The sequence below is a fragment of the Corylus avellana genome, chromosome ca10 (assembly GCF_901000735.1).
Source record: "Corylus avellana chromosome ca10, CavTom2PMs-1.0".
NCBI classification, from domain to species: Eukaryota; Viridiplantae; Streptophyta; class Magnoliopsida; order Fagales; family Betulaceae; genus Corylus; species Corylus avellana.
In genome coordinates this window covers 2,848,636-2,866,597 of record NC_081550.1, presented here as the reverse complement: position 1 = coordinate 2,866,597, position 17,962 = coordinate 2,848,636, and the positions used below count along the sequence as shown (strand labels likewise).

The 17,962-nt window shown below is 36.9% G+C and overlaps 2 protein-coding genes across 2 annotated transcripts in view; one reads left to right on the top strand and one right to left on the bottom strand.

The window, feature by feature from the left end:
• Window positions 1-9,663, bottom strand: part of LOC132164561 (DDT domain-containing protein PTM) — a 19,310-nt gene extending 9,647 nt beyond the window's left edge. Inside the window, exons 1-6 of the mRNA XM_059575095.1 lie at window positions 7,604-9,663; window positions 6,892-7,506; window positions 3,613-4,774; window positions 2,751-3,039; window positions 2,513-2,637; window positions 1,341-1,801 (exon numbers count right to left, since the gene is read on the bottom strand). Coding sequence (XP_059431078.1) covers window positions 1,341-1,801; window positions 2,513-2,637; window positions 2,751-3,039; window positions 3,613-4,774; window positions 6,892-7,506; window positions 7,604-9,285 — 4,334 coding nt within the window. The 5' untranslated portion in view covers window positions 9,286-9,663. The remainder of the gene's footprint in view (window positions 1-1,340; window positions 1,802-2,512; window positions 2,638-2,750; window positions 3,040-3,612; window positions 4,775-6,891; window positions 7,507-7,603) is intronic.
• A 4,125-nt stretch (window positions 9,664-13,788) lies between these two features.
• LOC132163857 (uncharacterized) lies at window positions 13,789-17,542 on the top strand. Its single transcript, XM_059574235.1, has 13 exons — window positions 13,789-13,985; window positions 14,088-14,185; window positions 14,466-14,548; window positions 14,632-14,758; window positions 15,291-15,354; window positions 15,731-15,828; window positions 15,894-15,978; window positions 16,245-16,368; window positions 16,492-16,593; window positions 16,772-16,836; window positions 16,946-17,027; window positions 17,107-17,186; window positions 17,306-17,542. Exons 1-13 carry the CDS (start codon window positions 13,789-13,791, stop codon window positions 17,340-17,342), a joined length of 1,242 nt encoding a protein of 413 aa, XP_059430218.1. The 3' UTR covers window positions 17,343-17,542.
• The last annotated feature ends 420 nt before the right edge of the window (window positions 17,543-17,962 follow it).

The window sequence follows — 17,962 nt, the reverse complement described above, 5'->3', positions numbered from 1 at the left end:
TAAAAAGTATTTGGAGGGTTAAGGCCCCTCCTCGCATTGCTTTCTTCTTATGGACAGTAGCAAAGGGTAGAATCCTCACAGTTGACAATCTTAGAAGGGGGGTTTCTCTCTTGTTAGCTGGTATTGCCTTTGCAAAAAGAATGAGAAGACTGTAAATCAACTTCTTGTTCATCGCGAATACACTAATGATATGCAGCACTTGGTTCTCAACTTATTCGGGGTTACAAGGGCGACGCCTAGGAACATCATGGAGCTGCTTTATTGTTGGAAGATCCATATGCGGGAACATCCCAAAGAGGCAATCTGAAAAGTTATTCGTGTTTTCTTAATGTGGAGCATTTGGAGAGAAAGGAATAGGTGCCTCTTTTGAGGACGGAGAGTCCAATGCGCTTTCTCTAAAATCCTCTTTTCTAAGATTTCTTTTGGATTGGGTTGTTGTATATGTTTCTAACTTTTCTTCATCGAATATGGTAAATCTGATTAATTGTTTAGATTGTAGAAGCGCATAGGGTGATTGTCTCTTTTGTATGCTATCCAGGCTCCGCCATTTTCTTTTAATAAAATTATTATTCATAAAAAATTGAAAAATAAAAAACATTAGGATGCTTGTGGATTTTCTTTTTCTCCTTAGTGTCTTCAAGCAACAGTGGAATCTACTTAACTTTCTGAAAGATTTTAACTTAAAATACTTCCACTAGTTAATTAACGAGCATCCTGCAACTCCCAAGTAATGTAGTAAATAGAAACCTTCCCACTTAATAAACTCAAGACTAGTTATAATGATAAATGATTTTTTTTTTTTCTTTTGCAACGATTGAAGAACTCTTTTATCCCACAGATCCCATGCCCACCCTTACAAGGACGAGAAGTACCACTAGGCTATATATATTATTTCTATATTTGTTTCTTATTTTTTCTATCTAATTTTTAAATATGCGCATTTACTACATATCCATTAACAAATTTTCTAATACTGAAAAATCTAATGAAATATCTTATTTTAGCTTTTCAAATGTTATTGTCAAAAACTTTCCAACTATTAGCAGAACTTATAAATCCCTATATTTGAAATAAGATATGAAAACATTTTCTCATTCTTTCTAATAATTCTACCTGAAAATTAAATAATATATGTGTAATAACTTGACAACACGGATTTGAATTCAGAATCATCAAGTGCAGAGAAAGGAAAACTAATGTCATAAACTTCACTAATTTTAAAACTAATTACTCAATCAAGTTTGCAGACAACAAAATCTATTTAAAATATACTGAAAAAGGTGACAAGCAATTCATAGGTATAAGAAGAAAAATACATGCAATGCAATGAATATCTATACCTGATCGGGACATCTTTATTGCAGTGCCCACACTGATGATACGCAGATCTTTCTGCTTTTGAAAACAAATATGAAAATCCCCTTTTCTGGGAGGAACTCTTTTTTACTCTACCAACCTCGAGAAGTTTCCCAGATTTCATATCATTAGATCTGCGGGCAACTCTTCTCTCCTCAAAATTTTTCAGGAGATGCAAAGGAACATAAGAGTCCACCAACCAATATTTCTTCCTTTCACTAGAGGATTCATCCACCCGGGACCCATGTCTTTTAACAATGTCAGGGATAACTCTTCTCTTGCCAAAATCAAGAAGATATTTTACCACTTCCCCTTCAGTGCACTTCCTGCGGATAATAACTTTCTTAAATAGTCTGATTGATTTTCTAGATTCCTTGTCCAATGCAGGGAGAGGATGTGTGTTTTCAATGTCATCCCACTTAATGTTTGAATCAAGCTCTCTGGCCTGTAAACATGAAATGAATTAGTGGACTGAGAGAACTTCAGAAGATAGCTAGTTCATTAACACATCTGCAAAATCTTTTTTTTTTTAAAAAAAGACATTAGGCCCAGCAATTACTGAGGTTGGGCCAATCATAAATTATCATATAACATCGTCACAATGAAATAAAATATAATATGTACAAAAAAATAAAAGTATATAAGAGAAATAGAGTTTACAAGATGACACCATAGATACGGTAGTTACAAAACTAAATGCCTATTAGATTCCTCTATTTATGCATTTAATACTGCTTGCAAAACAGAAAACAAAAACAATGAGATAAAAATTTCCAAAGTTGCCAAATGGAGAGATCTATAACAAATGTCTATCACATCTCAAATCGTGCAATTCAGTTCCACATAAGAGCAAATTTAGGTAACCAGTCCGGAAAGGGAATCAAGAAGTTAGACTTATGCAGCATTCAATCAATAGCTAAACTACAAAGTAAAATGTGTAAAACAGCACCCTGATTTTGCCTTCAGTGGTAGCAGAAGCACAGAAACACAGGTACCCTTTTTTTAAAGTACAAAACTAGGTAATTTGGCCTTATGGGGATTTGAACCTCTCCCCTATCTGCCATAACAGGTACCTCAAAGTCCAACAGAAATCAAGAAGCCTTTGCAACACTTAAACATCAGACACTAAAATAATTGGAAATGTCGGGAGATATACCTGGAAAGCAAGCTGTTCAACACTCGATGCTGTCTCAACAGCAGCTCGCCAAGCAACGCATCTACTTCTCTTCACAAATTCTGAATTCTCAGGATATAATATGCCCGGTATCTTTGTACACCCAGCTGCAGAATTTTAAACTTCAAACAAATTCAGAATAATTATTCATTTGACTTAACTGTAAGCACTATGACATTGACTCCAACTGCATATAAGAAAGAGAAGACAATATGCAGACCTTGTCTGGCAGCCTTGGAAGCCAAGGAGCAAGGCAGAACCTTCCAATTAAACACCCGACGAGAAAGTTTACCACCCCTCCACCAGAATATACCCAATCCACTAGCAGCTTTTGATGAAGGATTGGACTCAGGTTCTGAAGACCTAACCCTTTTTCGGCCAATCCCATGCTTTGAGGATGCACGTGATGAATTGATCACAACATGAGATGCTGAACCCACAGTAACAACAGAATCCACATGTCTTGACCACTCAGTTGAGAATGCAAGAGGATGCAAATTTGACTCCAACTGAGGACATTCCATAACAACATAAATTATCCCAATAGTATCAGAGAATAAAACTGAGTGAGCTAATTATAACATTCAAGGAACATTCAAAACTAACCTAGTGACCCCACCCAAAAATATGTCGGTTAAGCTTTACTCATGCTGAGATGTATGTTCGCAACCCACCCAGAGAACTAGCCAAGAAATAAAGATATCTCTTTTTTACTATTAAAAAAACAAAAAAGAATCAAACCTATGACCTACCCCACACCACCACTCTCCCTTGCCACCTGAGCCAAGGAATAAGGACCAATAAAAGCAAATCTGTTATTATATTAAGAACTATTAACACCCCCCCCCCAAAGCAGCCCACATAAAACAGAATATGTACAAGTGACAGTTTATATCATAAACCGATCAGGAACTGAAGCTTGAAGAAATTTTCAAAATTGGGTTAGAAAATCTAAACAAGTGTATGTTACGTCAAACTGAACCTCAGAATCTCCTAATTTATAACAAGTTGCACCACACTGATTAATAGCCATAATCAAAGTTTAACTGTTTAAATACATAAAGGAAAGGAAAGATACTCACTGTGAGCAACAAATGCTTAATACACGTTAAATCAGATGCCTTAAGAATACTTTTATGCCAGTACTTGGTATGGTGTGGATTCAGCCACGGACCCAACAAAAGCCCACGCAGGCGATCTCCAATGGAGAGAATATGACATATAACATCTATGAGATGGCCTTTCCGAATCTTTTTTGATTGAAACCCAACCACATCACTTTTGGGACCTTCCTGAACAGGCCCCAAATACATGATAAACAAGCAATCTCTGTCATCAGTTGCATATTTACAAGAAAAGCACCACCCACACTTCTCTTTCCTAGCATTTACATTTGGGTTCTGAATATTTGGCCAATAAAACTTGGTACATTTCTTCAAAATGGCCTTCATTTGAGCTGAAACTATATCCTCCTCTGACATTATAGAGTTTTGATCAATTTTGTCTGATGATTTACGCATTAATTCCTCCGCAACTGATGAGGCAGTTTGAGCGAAACTGTAATAGTTCATGTAGCCAATCCCACCATTCACTTGTGATGTGTCCCCTTTTCTAGAGGTTATAGCAGAGGAGTAACAGCCAGGACCTGCAGATTCCGTATTATTTTCTCGTCTGACATCTATGCTGGTAGACAAAGAACTGTCTCCAAGAGATGGGATTTTTCCAGGTATTTCAGAATGACCTAAGAACTCAGCGGCTCTATTTGAATCATGGCGTCCATGATTTTGAAAATTCTGAATGTCTAGACTCATTTGCGTGGTTCCAGCGGATCCTTCTGAAGTTATATATGGACTTTCCGTTGCAGTCATTGAATCTAATAAGTTCAAAGACTTGGAAACCTCACAGCCAAGATGACCAGAACATCCACTAACAGAGTTTTCTTCCACTTTTCTTGATTCATCAGTTTCATTCTTAACAATATTCGTTTCTGCAGATGTCCATGGTGCCGGGGGCATTGGAAGAGCTGGGTTTTGTCCCTTTGTAAGAATGTCTGAGCATATAGAATTGTTCAGTGAATCCAAATTATTAGCTCCATTTAAGCTCAAAGAGATATCCCAGTGCTTGTAGATAGCCATTAATATACCACTATAGGAAACTTCAGAAGCCTTCAGCACTTCAAGAACAGTGTTCAAATCATCTCTGTGGTAGTAACTGAACAAGGATTCAGTGTCACATGACTCTGACCTGCAAGTTCAAAATCCAGATATATTGAAGCAAGAATATATCAGAATGATCAAGAGTGGCATAAGAAATTGTTCATCATGAAACAGATAAAGTTTATATTTTTAAGAAAAATTAATGTTTAGTAGGAGCAGAAGAAGATGCACATCATATAATGCTTAAACGAATCCTTGCCAGTGGATGGTACAATCTCTACGAACCAGGGTGAAATTAGTGAGTACATTGGGCAATTTTGGACGGCCTTTCTTTTGATTCCATTGGCAAGCTTGAGCCTAATTGATTGGAGAGAGCATATGAGGAAAGGGAGTTTTGGGACGTTGTGAAAGTTATGAATAGTGATAAGGCCCCGGTTCCTAATGGCTACTCTATGGCTTTCTTCCAAGCTTGATGGGATGCTTGGAAGAAAGATATTATAAAAGTCTTTTACAACTTCCATGCTAGAGGCAAGTTTGAAGGGAATCTAAATGCCACTTTCATTGCTCTCATCCCGAAGATTCTAAGGGCTATTGATCTCGAGGAGCATATCTATCTCAGGGTGTTGCCCAAGGAGCATATCTATCTTAGGGATGCTTCCGTGGCAGATCTTCAGTTCTCCAATGGCTCTTCTCAGTTGAATGCTAATTTTGTTAGAGAGTGTATGATGAGGAGTTCGAATTCTTTACTTCATTCTTCGATCAACTATACTCTATCAAATTGAGACAAGATGGTGTAGACAAGCTTTATTGGATCCCCTCTAAGAGAGGACGGTTTGAGGTTAGCTTGTTCTATAATGTCTTAATCCCCATGGTAGAACTCTTTTCTTTTGTAGGTGTATTTGGCTGAGTAAGGACCCTTTGAGAGTGGCTTTCTTTGCTTGGTCGGCAGCTTTAGGTAAGATCCTCACTTTGGATAACTTAAGGAAGCACCATATCATTGTGGTTGATTAGTATTGTTTACTCTATTGCGAGTTAGGTAGTGCATTATGGAACTCTATCTTCGACTTGTCTGGCTTAGCATGGGTCATGACTCGTCAAGCGATAGATCTCTTCGCTTGTTGGAAAGGGAAGTTTGGTAGCCCTCAAAGTGATGTTGTTTGGAAGATGGTTCCGCTACGCTTGATGTGGTGTATTTGGAGAGAGAAAAAAATGCCCAAAGCTTTGAAGACAGAGAGAGGACAATAACAGATTTAAAGGCCTCTTTAATTCCCTCTTCCATTGGATGGCTGCCTATGATTATTTTCATATTTCTAGTTTCCATTGATTTTTTTTATCTTTTATCTTTTCTGGTTAGATGTTTCTTTTGTATACACCTTGTATACTTGGGTGCGTCCTTCAGTTTTTTAAGAAATTCGATTACTTATCAAAAAAAGTAATACTTAAAAAATGAGCCAACCAAATATAAGTTTTAAAAATAAAAAGAAAAAAAATGAAATTCCCAATTCAACATACTTCATTTTTGATTTTCAAACGAGCATTTTTTATTTTTATTTTTGATAAATAATTTATATTCATTATTAACATATTTTTTCTTAAATATCAAGAAAAAAAATAAAAATAAAAGGGTCAACATCACTCTAACTACAAACCAAAACATGAAATTAGTTTGTTTTGGAATCTGAAACTAAATTAGCGAGGCACTCTATTGTTTGAATCCACCCTACAAAAAAAATAATAATAATAAAAAATAAAATAAAAAACAAAACAAAATCACCCACAAAGTCCTGGCATCGGAAGAACAATGAAAACTCCAACAGCTGATAACTGATTAAGTGATTATCCTTTGATTAGTATTTTTTTTCAAGAAATCAAGTAGTTCTCGATAACTAACAACTTTCTTAAAATCTTAATCATAACCACTTGTGAATATAAGTATAACTTTTCTTTGCATATGTCTCAAAATTGCATGTTTCATGTTCATATTTTTACCACATAATTTGCATATGCAGTCTCACTACCAAAACTAGCCTCTTCCTGATAGTCATAAACCAGAGACCCCTAGAATTAAGTGTTGGCTTTTTATGAGAAGGATTAAAGATAATGATTTGGGAATTCAATATCAACAGAAGTGGCTCATCAGATATATAATAATGATTAGCAGTCATATTCAATTTAACTATATCAACATTATAAGAGAAAACTTACACCAACAAGTAACCACAGCTGCTAAAATACAGCCGACCATGAAGATCAATTCCCAGTAACTCTGCTCCTCGAAGTGACTTCCAAGGTTTCATCCAAGGCTTATTTCTGTCTATTGCACACTCAGGGCAGTACCAGTCACCCTCTGGCAAAAGATCACTAGTAATTCCTACACACCTTGAATGATATGCAGCAGGACAACCATCACAGCATATTAAGTTTCCATCCATCTTACAGAGGCAGCATTCGTCACTATTCCAGTCAGAGGCATCCTCTACGATCGTCTCAGTTAAGCAAGAACCACCAGAAACATCTACTGTAACTCTCCTTTTCTTGCAAACCTCAATGTTCATACTCCGATCAAAAACCATGTCAGGCTCAGCTGCCAAAGATCTTCTACTAAGCTCAGACCTTATGGCTTCCACTTCAATCATATCATCACACAGACACCGAAGTACCTCAACCTTTACAGAAGCAGGCTGTTTGTAGTAGTCGCTTTTAAATAGCTTTAATTGACTAATATTATAACCAGGTCTCAATCCCGAACCATGAATCAGTAGGTATTCGGCCATAAAAATGGGCCAGGAAATTAAGTCTAACAAATCCCAGTTAAGACTCCTACATCAATATTTGACACAGAAAATGTTAAGCACTAGTATGACCAAACCAAATTACTTTATAAGAAAATAGCAAAGAGGGAGGAAGAAAAGGATACCTTAGGCAATTAGAAGCAGATTCAGAACCTTCACTTGAAAGGTACTCCAAATGCTTCCTCAGAGTTTGCAAAATAGAAACATGAATGCAATCAAACAATCTACTAGGAGACTTGTACCTCAATGCTGCTACAAAATCCTCCAACTCAAAGGGGCTCAGAAATAATAAAGTACTAAATGATCTTAAACATGCATGGATCGCAAAAAGGTCAAGAACGGGAATTTCATCTAAATTCAAATTTTGTGAAGAAGGGGGAAATTGCAGCTTTGAAGGAAGAACACGGGTCTTTTTAGAACCTTCACAGCCTGAACCTGCCCCCATTTCCTCTGTTACTGCACTAACTGCAGGGGATAACAATGGATCATTGACAGCACATGACATCATCGAAACATGACTCTGGGCAGCCCCTCTGCGAGTACTTCTCCTCAAAACTGTCTCCGTGGTTGATCTCAAATTATCTGATAGTCTTTTTCTCTTCCTCCGGCTACTTCCTTGTTTGCATGGACTTCCTAAGTCCCCTTGGTCCCCATGAACAACTATACTACCAGCCTCAGAACGACCATCCTTCAACTGAACTTCCATAGAACTAGAATCCTTAATGCAGGCATCATCCAAAACACCAAGAGAAGCACGGGCCTTCAAATCTTCACTATAAACACTATTTTCCTTCTCAGGTTCTTCAGCCAACCCTAGAGATGCATCTCTGACTGCAGACCCCGGGGACCCACTGACACCCTGCGTCAAAACAACATCATTGATATCTAAATTAACTTTCTCCAAAGACCCATTTGAGCCAGCATCTTCCTCACATTTTTCTTCAACATCACCGCCAATCTCTTCTTTTCGGCTTTCTTCAGTCATCTCAGAAGAATTAGTACCCTTAAATTCTACTCCACCATCACCATCCGTATCCTTAATTTCCTCATAAACTTCCACGTTCAAATCAAAATCACATTTCCTCTTCTCGGTTCCCGAATCCGAACAACCCAGATCACCTCCACCCAAATTCTCATCAAAATCACCATTCACGTCCAAATTCAAATCAATACAATCCTTTTTCCTCAAATTTTCCTCAGACTTAAAATGTGCATCACACCCATCATTCAAATCAACCTCTTCATTTAAATTAAACCCAGTATTCAAATCAAACCCACTTTCCTTTTCTAGGGTTTTTTCAACATTGATATTCAAATTCCGGTTAATCTCCGTGATTTCTCTCAAATTCCCCCCAAAGCCATGTCCCATTTCCAAAATCCCTTCAAACCCATCATTTGAATTACAATTTCCATTCGAATTCTCACCAATCCCCACACTTTCTCTCAAATTCCCCCCAAACCCATTACTTAAATCACAATTTTCGTTCAAATCCTTCCCATCAGTCACCGAACTCACGCTAACATTACCTGACCTGCCTCGAATCTCGCGCTTCCGCTCGATACGACGCCGCTTCTTGGGCTTCCGGCCGAGCCGCGGCTTCTCGTGAGCCAATTCTCCGCCGCCGCCGGCGGCTTCTTCTTTGCCCTCCAAGAGCGCAGCCACCTCGGACAACTCCAAATCCTCAGAATCGCCGTCCTCGTAGACTATCTCGAAGACCCCAGACGACGCGTCGTACGATTTCACGGTCCCCGAGAACACCCCGAAGCCCTTGAACGCTTTCTTCACGGTCCTCCCCACGAACTCCATCCAAAGTAGCTCCCTTCGTGATCTATGCAAAAAAAAAAAAAAAAAAAAAAAACCGAAAAAAAAGAGAACCCCAAATGAAGATGGCTCTTGCTTCTCTCTGTCAAGAATTACCTTTTTGGGCCCAGAGAGAGAGAGAGAATTGGTGTCTCTCTCACTCTAGAAATGCTTTTAGCGTGCATAGAGAGAGAGAGACATGGGACCTGGATGGGACCTGGGTAAGTTGGGAAGAACGTGACTTTCTCTCTGTAGAAGTGGGTAAAGTGGGCAAGTCGTAGGGAGAGAGAAACAGAGAGAGAGAGAGAGAGAAAAAGATGGGAAAGTCAGAAATATCTGAATGCAATTTATCGGAATTTTGAGAAGAAACCAATGGGAAGCAAGTGTCGTTGGTAGGTGGAATCAACAGTTCTTAAATCTCATCCGGCATGCGGGCAGAAACAAACCAAATTTTAGATGAAATTCAGCTTAATCACTTAACCAACAAGAAAAGCTTCATCAAAAATGTACCTTTTATGGTATTTTTGTGCTGTCTTGAAGCTTAATCAGTTAAATTCTTTATCATTTATTTTCCATCTTTACATACTTATCATCCAAAAAGGCAACTACCTAGCCAATGGTATTTATCTAAAATCGCGACAATACCGGAATGACCAAATTTTGTAGCTATAATATAATAAGATTTTAACTAAATTTCTCGAAATACCGCTACTTGTACAATAAATATCTTAAAAATTATTTGTATTCATCGTCTCTCACATGGGTACACAGCCGACCACCCCTTTGTGGATGATCGGTAACTGCAAAGGGTCGTTGGAGATGACGGCAGATAGTGATCAGTGACATAAGATGACCGCCAAATATAATTGTTGACAATAAATTACGATAGATGGTGACCAGTGATTGGCTAGGCGACTATATAGCGCATCAAATTACTACTATACTTTAATATGAATTTAGTAGCAAAAAATTTGGCTTTTTTTGTCAACTAAATACCATCAAATGTAAAGCAACCAGATCAACTAAACAAATACCATCCAGCAATTTCATTGATATAACATTAATTCATACATCGATAATAAAAAACGCATGCTAAATCCAAATCGTAGCGTAGTTACATACTTCCAAAATAGTAGTTACGTCATTACATCGAAAAAAAGAGCAATCTACAAGAGTCACGCTAGATCCTCAAAAGGCATTAACTAATTAACCATATTGGATTAGATTGCTGCATTTACCTCTTTTTGATCTTCTTGGCGAAACTCTAGTGCTAGCTCCTTTGGAAAACAAATATTTTTTAACGGTAAATGGAAAGTAAGTCCATGACTTAGTAAATAAAATACATATATACGGCAACCCATAAAGTCTATACCTTCTTTGTAAAACAAATCTTTACAAAATATATCAAGACCTAACCTTAAACATACAACATTCAAACTCTATTCCATAACCTCATAATAATACAACAATCATCTAAAATCTTACTAATAACCTTTAGTAGTCACCACCCATAACAAAACATTTAAAATCCATAAAATCAAAAGGAGAGAAAGGTAGGAAAGTTTAGTTTTTACTCCTCAAACACCTCACCCACAATCCATAACAAAATATTTAAAATCCATACAATCAAAAGGAGAGAAAGGTAGAAAATTGTACATCCTCAAGTTCTTACTCCTCAAACACCTCACCCAAGCATTTTCTTCAAGCCCATATTCTCTTCATCTAGCCTCTCTCTCTTTATATGCTCGGGCAAAACAATTTCCTTTGTCTTGTTGTGTAATAAACCCCCATTCTATGCGGTTAAAAATGGTACCGTTTGAACGATATTTTTTATTTTATGTCATTTGAACGCGATGCGTCAAACCACATTTAATGTGTCAAATCTCACTTATCCCGCATGTGTGAATGATCTAGGTTATTGATTTTCACTTACCACTCACACGCATGATGACAAGTAAAGAAGTCATCTTGTTCGAATGAGGTACTATGCGCATTTTGAATGCAATTAATTAAACTCAACAACACGTGGAGATTCGAACGGGACATCTCAAATTCAACATTTATAAACTTTTACTTAGAAATTTTATCCCCCTTATAATCAAATGCCTATAAGACCCACCAAGCTCCATATATTTACATCAAAATATGCTTTAATGTTGATTGTCTTAATTATTTGTTTGATTTGCTGCATGCAAAGAACCTGAACAAGCTACTAAGAAGTAAGAGACAAATGGCTCACTGATTTGGTCAATCACAATCACACAACCACCTTACTTTTGGCTCCATTGATGTAACTTGAGTGTTTGTAAGAGTATCTCAGAGACACAATCAAAGTCCAAGAATTAGTTCAACTGTTTGCCCTCTTGTCTCAGCAGTTGCATAATGATTTTTGGAAAAGTTTTTTGCTTTTTAGTAAGAAATATACACAACTCTAAACACAAAATACTCAAAATCACTTTTACTTTTATGTATAATACTTTTGTTTTGGTTCAGAAGAGGCATGTACGATATCATTTAAAGATTAAAAACAACTTTTCTGTGTATAAACATTTTAGGAGATTATCTTATTGTAACGGCGGAGCCGGACGGGGACGAGAGGGGACAAATGCCGCTCGGGTAGCCGATAAAACTGCCCTTAGACTTTAGGCTAAAGATAATTGTTAAATAGTCAACTGTCAAAGCTGCCCTTTGCAATTCCAATTTGCAATTATAACAGTAACAAATGAATAAGAAAAGTCAAACAAATCGTACGTTTCCAAAAGGCAAGTCGCCAAAGGCTCAAAACTCGCTTGCGCACTTGTGTGGCAATGCCGGCCACTTAATTACAAAGGAAAGAAAAAAGTAATTCATCTATGAGATTCACCAAACACAATTAATACAGTTTTGTGTAGCAGGTTAAAGTAGATAGATATTATAGCCCACCATTACTACAGTTTTTTTGTGTAATAGTTTAAAGTAGATAGATAATATAGCCCATTTTTGTTATTAAATTAGTTGTTAGTTAAGCTTAGTTGGGCCAAATAGTTAGAGTTGGGTCTATATAAGACTCTTCAAATAACTGTAAAGGTATCAAAAGATTTGTAAAATTTTCCTTGTGAACCTTGGAGGTCTAAAAATCCTCGAAATGCTTAGTTTTTAGGAGACTAACCATTTCAAACCGGCCATTTAATTCAATAAAGAAATTCTTTCTCATTTCCATTCAATTCTTTGTTCTTGAGTAGATTTACTGTTACATTTTGCACAATTTTCAATAACAAGCCTAAGCAAATAGTCTCACCTTATTAAAAAAATATACATATCAAATTTAATTAAAAAAAACAAATCAAATTTGATGCACTAGAGTATTATGAAAAAGTTGGAGAGTGGACGATCTAACCGAAAATATTTCCAGTTTGATAAAAAAGCCTATTTGATGTTAGAAAAATTGTTTTTATTTTTTAAAATCGTAAACCATTTTTTAAGTTTAATCATCTCATTTTCAAATTGATAAACTCAACCAGGACGTCGTCATAAGCCAACTGAGATACCGTCATGAACCAGTTAGGACATCGCTAGGACTCGATTAGAACCCTACTAGCGCTAGCAGAAACCCACCAAAATCTGACCGGGACATTTTTGTAATTTAAAATTTAATACGATTGAATGAACACTAAAAAATGTTTTTTTAGAAAATTCTATTTAAAAAAAATATTTTTTGCTAAAAACATTTTGGGAGGAAAACATCTATAGAGTACATACTGTACTACAACCTCAACAAGTTTGAGCAAATTACATTTTTGCCATCATCTTCTTCACGTTTGTCAAAAAGCTACACTCATAGTCATCCCCTCCTGCAAAATCAATGTCCAGTACTCATACCCACAACTATCATCTCCTTGTGCACGGCGAGAGCAAGAGAGAAAGAATGAGATTGAGAGATTTGTCCATAAATGATCCTCTTCTTTGGGTTTGTCTACCTGGAACCTCCGGTCTTCTTGTTGGCCAACGCAGAGAATTCATCCCATGTCAATGTTCCATTGTTCTCCTCTTGAATCCTATTGTGGGTCTAATGTGTAAGGAAAAGTCAAACAAAGCTTATACTTTTTCCCAAATATCACATTGTTAACGAAGTCTAACAAAGATGGTGAGAAATCCCACGTTTTCTTTGCAGACTCTGCATTATAAAATAATAATAATAATAATAATATAAAAAAAAAAACTCACATGTATAACGCCACATGCGGCGTTGTTCACGGATCCAGTGTTTTTTTTAATATTTTCTTTCTCCTTCACTCCAAAACAAATCTGCTCTCCCGCCTCTGTTTCTCTCTCTCTCACTCGCTCAAAGACCATTTTTTTCCTTCCCAGAACACAGGGGAGTCTGCAGGCCTTTGCTTCAACGTGAACAGTAATTGTAACGGCTAGTTTTGTGAATTTTCTGTAAGCTGCATTGATTAGGGGCAGTTGCAGGGAGGAGTTTAATCCTCTGTTTTTCATCACTTGCTGACTGTGCTCTGTACGGGTCGGGTCATGGCGGCGCGTGCTCCGTTGCATTTGTTGCCATTGAGGTGTAGTGCTACGAAGGAAGACCAGAGCGAATACACAGACAAGTCTAGGAACGTGCGCGTTTTAGTGCTGGGAGGAACGGGTCGTGTCGGAGGCTCAACCGCCATTGCTCTCTCCAAGCTCCGCCCCGACCTCCACATCATCATTGCCGGTCGCAACAGGTCAAACAAAACGTTTCTCTCAAACCCATATGCTTGTTTCCCGAGAAAATCTAATTGCATGAAACAGGGATGCTGAACTGTCTGTATTGGGTCCCATGGCAGGGAAAAAGGTGCTTCTATGGTGGCTACACTAGGGGGTAACTCTGACTTTGCCGAGGTCAACATTGACAATGTAAAATCCCTGGAAGCGGCTTTGGAGGGTATGTAGTGGTAAATATTTCATATTCCACGTATAATACATTTTATTTTAGTTAAATATTTCATATTCCACGTGGTAGGGTTAGGTTCTACAAATGTTAGGAAGCTTCCATTTGAGTTTGCGATTTTAAAAACTACTTAATTTTAAAAATGCAGTGAAATGTTTGGTAAAATCACATTTTAGCCTTTAAAATTGTGCATTTTGAAAAAAAAAACTCAATTACTTGTAACGATCTCCCTTAAGTTAGTGTTAAAACTCAAACTTTGCCAGTTTCTCAGCAGATGTGGATCTTGTAGTTCATACTGCTGGACCTTTCCAACAGGCAGAAAAGTGCAGTGTCCTGGAAGCTGCCATACATACCAAGGTAACTACTACTAACTTGTTCTGAAATCTCTGTATTTTGGTAACTTTTGTGGCTAATGGATAATGTTTTCAATATTTCCTTAGACAGCCTATGTTGATGTTTGTGATGACACAACCTATGCATGGCGTGCTAAATCCTTCAAGACTAGAGCAGTTGCTGCAAATGTTCCAGCTATAATAACAGGCGGAATTTCCCCAGGAGTGAGCAATGGTTCTGTCACATTCTTTCTTGTGATTTAGTCTATAGTTTTCACACATTTATAATACATACACTCTTTAGTTGCAATGAATAAAACTGAGCAAAATTCATTGATGAAGATAAGAACTAAAAGTATTTTTGTCATAAATTAAAGGGTTCTTATTGCAGTACCCATGTCACCTTCCCTTCTCTTTCATATGGACTTGGGACAACCTATGCAAAGCCACAATGTACATTCTAAGATTGCCCTTTAGTTTACAAGTTATGCCAAATTATGTTTTGTGTCAAACATGAAAACTAGGGAGAATCTTGTTTTATGTTCCTTGTGGAACTTACCAGCAGAATTGCTTTTGTAGCTGCTGTTTCTGCAGGTGTTTAGTTTCCTGGTTTGGTTTGTTTTGTTTCTAGCCTTTTGTAAAGGCTTGTAATTGGTTGAGATGTTGTTTGGTTTGTGTTTTGTTCTTAATGAAATTACTCATTCATCTAAAATAAACGAAAATCTTCTCTTGTATGGTACTAACTCTTCCCACCTTTCTTATGACAGTGATAGCAGCAGAGCTAGTTCGTGCTTCAAAAAACGAAGGCAAGGCGGAGCCAGAGAGACTACGGTAACTACTCTCCACTACTATTTGATTTCAACTTTAATTATGACATAAAATGCGTACTGCTTTTCTTGTATGCTTAAGAGCCTATTTGATATTGCATTTGATAAATAAAGCTTTTAAGTTAAAAAGTATTTTTTTGGCAAAAGCTTCATTTTTAAGTTTTTGTCAAAAGTGCGTTTCAGTCATTTTTAGGCTTTTTTGGACCATTAAAAACGCTTTTAATTTTTTTTACCAAACGAGTATTTTTTTTTCACACGGACTTTTTGAGTGTTAGAAGCATTTTTAGGCCCCTCAAACGTAATCCCAAGCAGACCCTAAAGCTCAAACCACTTTTTTCCTTTTACTTTGACAACTTACACGCAAATATGCTATGTCTCAGATTCCACTACTACACAGAAGGTAGTGGTGGTGCAGGTCCAACTATGTTAGCTGCTAGCTTTTTACTTCTTGGAGAAGAAGTGGTAGCATATAGTAAAGGTCAGTTCCAAGAATAATCTATTCCTTTTCTCTTTACATGGCTCACCATTTGACTATTCTATCAGGGGAAGTGATCAAACTGAAGCCTTATAGTGGAATGCTCAACATTGACTTTGGAAAAGGAATTGGAAAGAAAGATGTTTACCTGTTGTAAGCTCTCTTAGAAAAAAAAAGCTTTGAAATCAGTGAATTTTCATGCATAATGAGAGAGTTAATCGTAAAATCATTTGTAATTAATGTTCCCTTTCTTCCTCGAATCAACTTTCATTAATATGATCTTGGGTCTGTTCTTAATTATTTATGGTTTACAGTTAAATGCCGTTTTGATGCAACTAGTTGCTTTCTGTATAGATGCAAATACTTTGAAGCTTCTTTTCTATTCAATAGAATCTTCTTTTCCTCTTTATTCTTCCCAGGAATTTGCCTGAAGTAACAAGTGCTCATGAGGTCCTTGGAGTACCAACTGTCAGTGCTAGATTTGGAACTGCTCCATTCTTCTGGAATTGGGGAATGGAAGCCATGACAACTCATCTTCCTGCTGTATGTTCTTGTTTTTCTTCTTCTTTTCTTTTATTTTTGTTTTTAAGTTGCTGATACTGGTCCTTGGTGTCTGATTTTTCATTTGAGTATTTATATCAAGCCCATGTAATGTGAGTACTGCAGGAGTTTTTGAGAGACAGGAGCAAAGTCCAAGTATTAGTTCAATTGCTTGACCCTCTAGTCCGATCAGTTGATAGGATTGCTGGAGAGCGTTTATCAATGAGGGTGACATACAATTACCGAGAAAATTATAATGGCTTTTACTTTATGATTAGTTTACACTTCTTCAGTTTCTTTATACTGTAAAAGAAAGTGATGGAAATTCTCTTCCTTCTACTATAATATGTTAAATAATCACTTATAATTTTCTGCTTTGTTTTGTTTTTCTGGGGTTGGAGAACAGATTGATTTGGAGTGTTCAGATGGACACAGTGTTGTTGGTATATTCAGTCATAGGAGCCTTTCTGTGTAAGATTCATTAACCTTAAATATCTAAAAGCCCTTGCTTTATATATACAAGATATCAATTTCGCCTATAAAATTGATAATATATAACTATAGGGTTCATTCCTTTCAGATCTGTGGGAACTGCAACAGCTGCTTTTGCTTTAGCTATTCTTGAGGGAAGCACACAGCCTGGGGTTTGGTTTCCAGAAGAGGTATATTGTATAATAAATCATTTAGAGATCAAAAACTTTACTTTTCTATAGTTAAACCTTTTATGAAATTCTCTTACAGCCAGAAGGAATTGCAATTGAGGCAAGGGAAGTTCTTCTCAAACGTGTTGCACAAGGAGCAATCAATTTTGTAATGAACAAGTAAAGAGAAATTCTGATTCAGAACTTGAACTTTCACTTATTTACCTTTTTTTCTTTATATCATTCTAGTTTTGGATAATGTTTCTTTTTTCTTTCTCCTTTTTTTTTCTTGTAATCAGGCCACCATGGATGGTTGAAACAGACCCAAGAGTGTAGGACTCCAACTCAAATTACAGTTCAAATTTCTTTTTCAGCTTCCGCTTGATACAGCAGGCAGGCAGAGGTAGAGGAATTGATGGTGCTTGAAGTTAAGAGTTTTTTGAGAGCATTTCCCATTTTGCAGGCAAAATATGTGGTAACCATTGCCAAAGAAACTCTTGAGACGGTTCTGATATTTTATTCATGAATTTTGTCAAATCCCCCTAGACAATTCTTGCTACCATTGACTTAACAATACTTTTGTGAAAATTCTGATTCTTTATTCATTTGAGGAAATTGTTAAACCCCCACCATTTCTTGCTGTTTCTTTTTGCTTTGGTTATGGCACTAAAATCTAGGGCTAAAATAACCGGTGATTAATAACTGCTCGCTAACTGCTTAACAGCTTTTAAAGGCGGTTATAAAAAATTGCTAACCACCTAGGGCCGTACGGCTAGCGGTTATAAGATTTAGAAAAACCGTTATCTACCTATATATACACATACATGAAACGACGTCATTTTTGTTTTTGTTTTTCTCTTCTTCTTTTTTTAAAGGTGGTTAGCAATTAATAACTGCTAACCGTCGGTTAACTACTTAGGCGATTACGATTAACGGTTTTAGTCAATAACCACTAA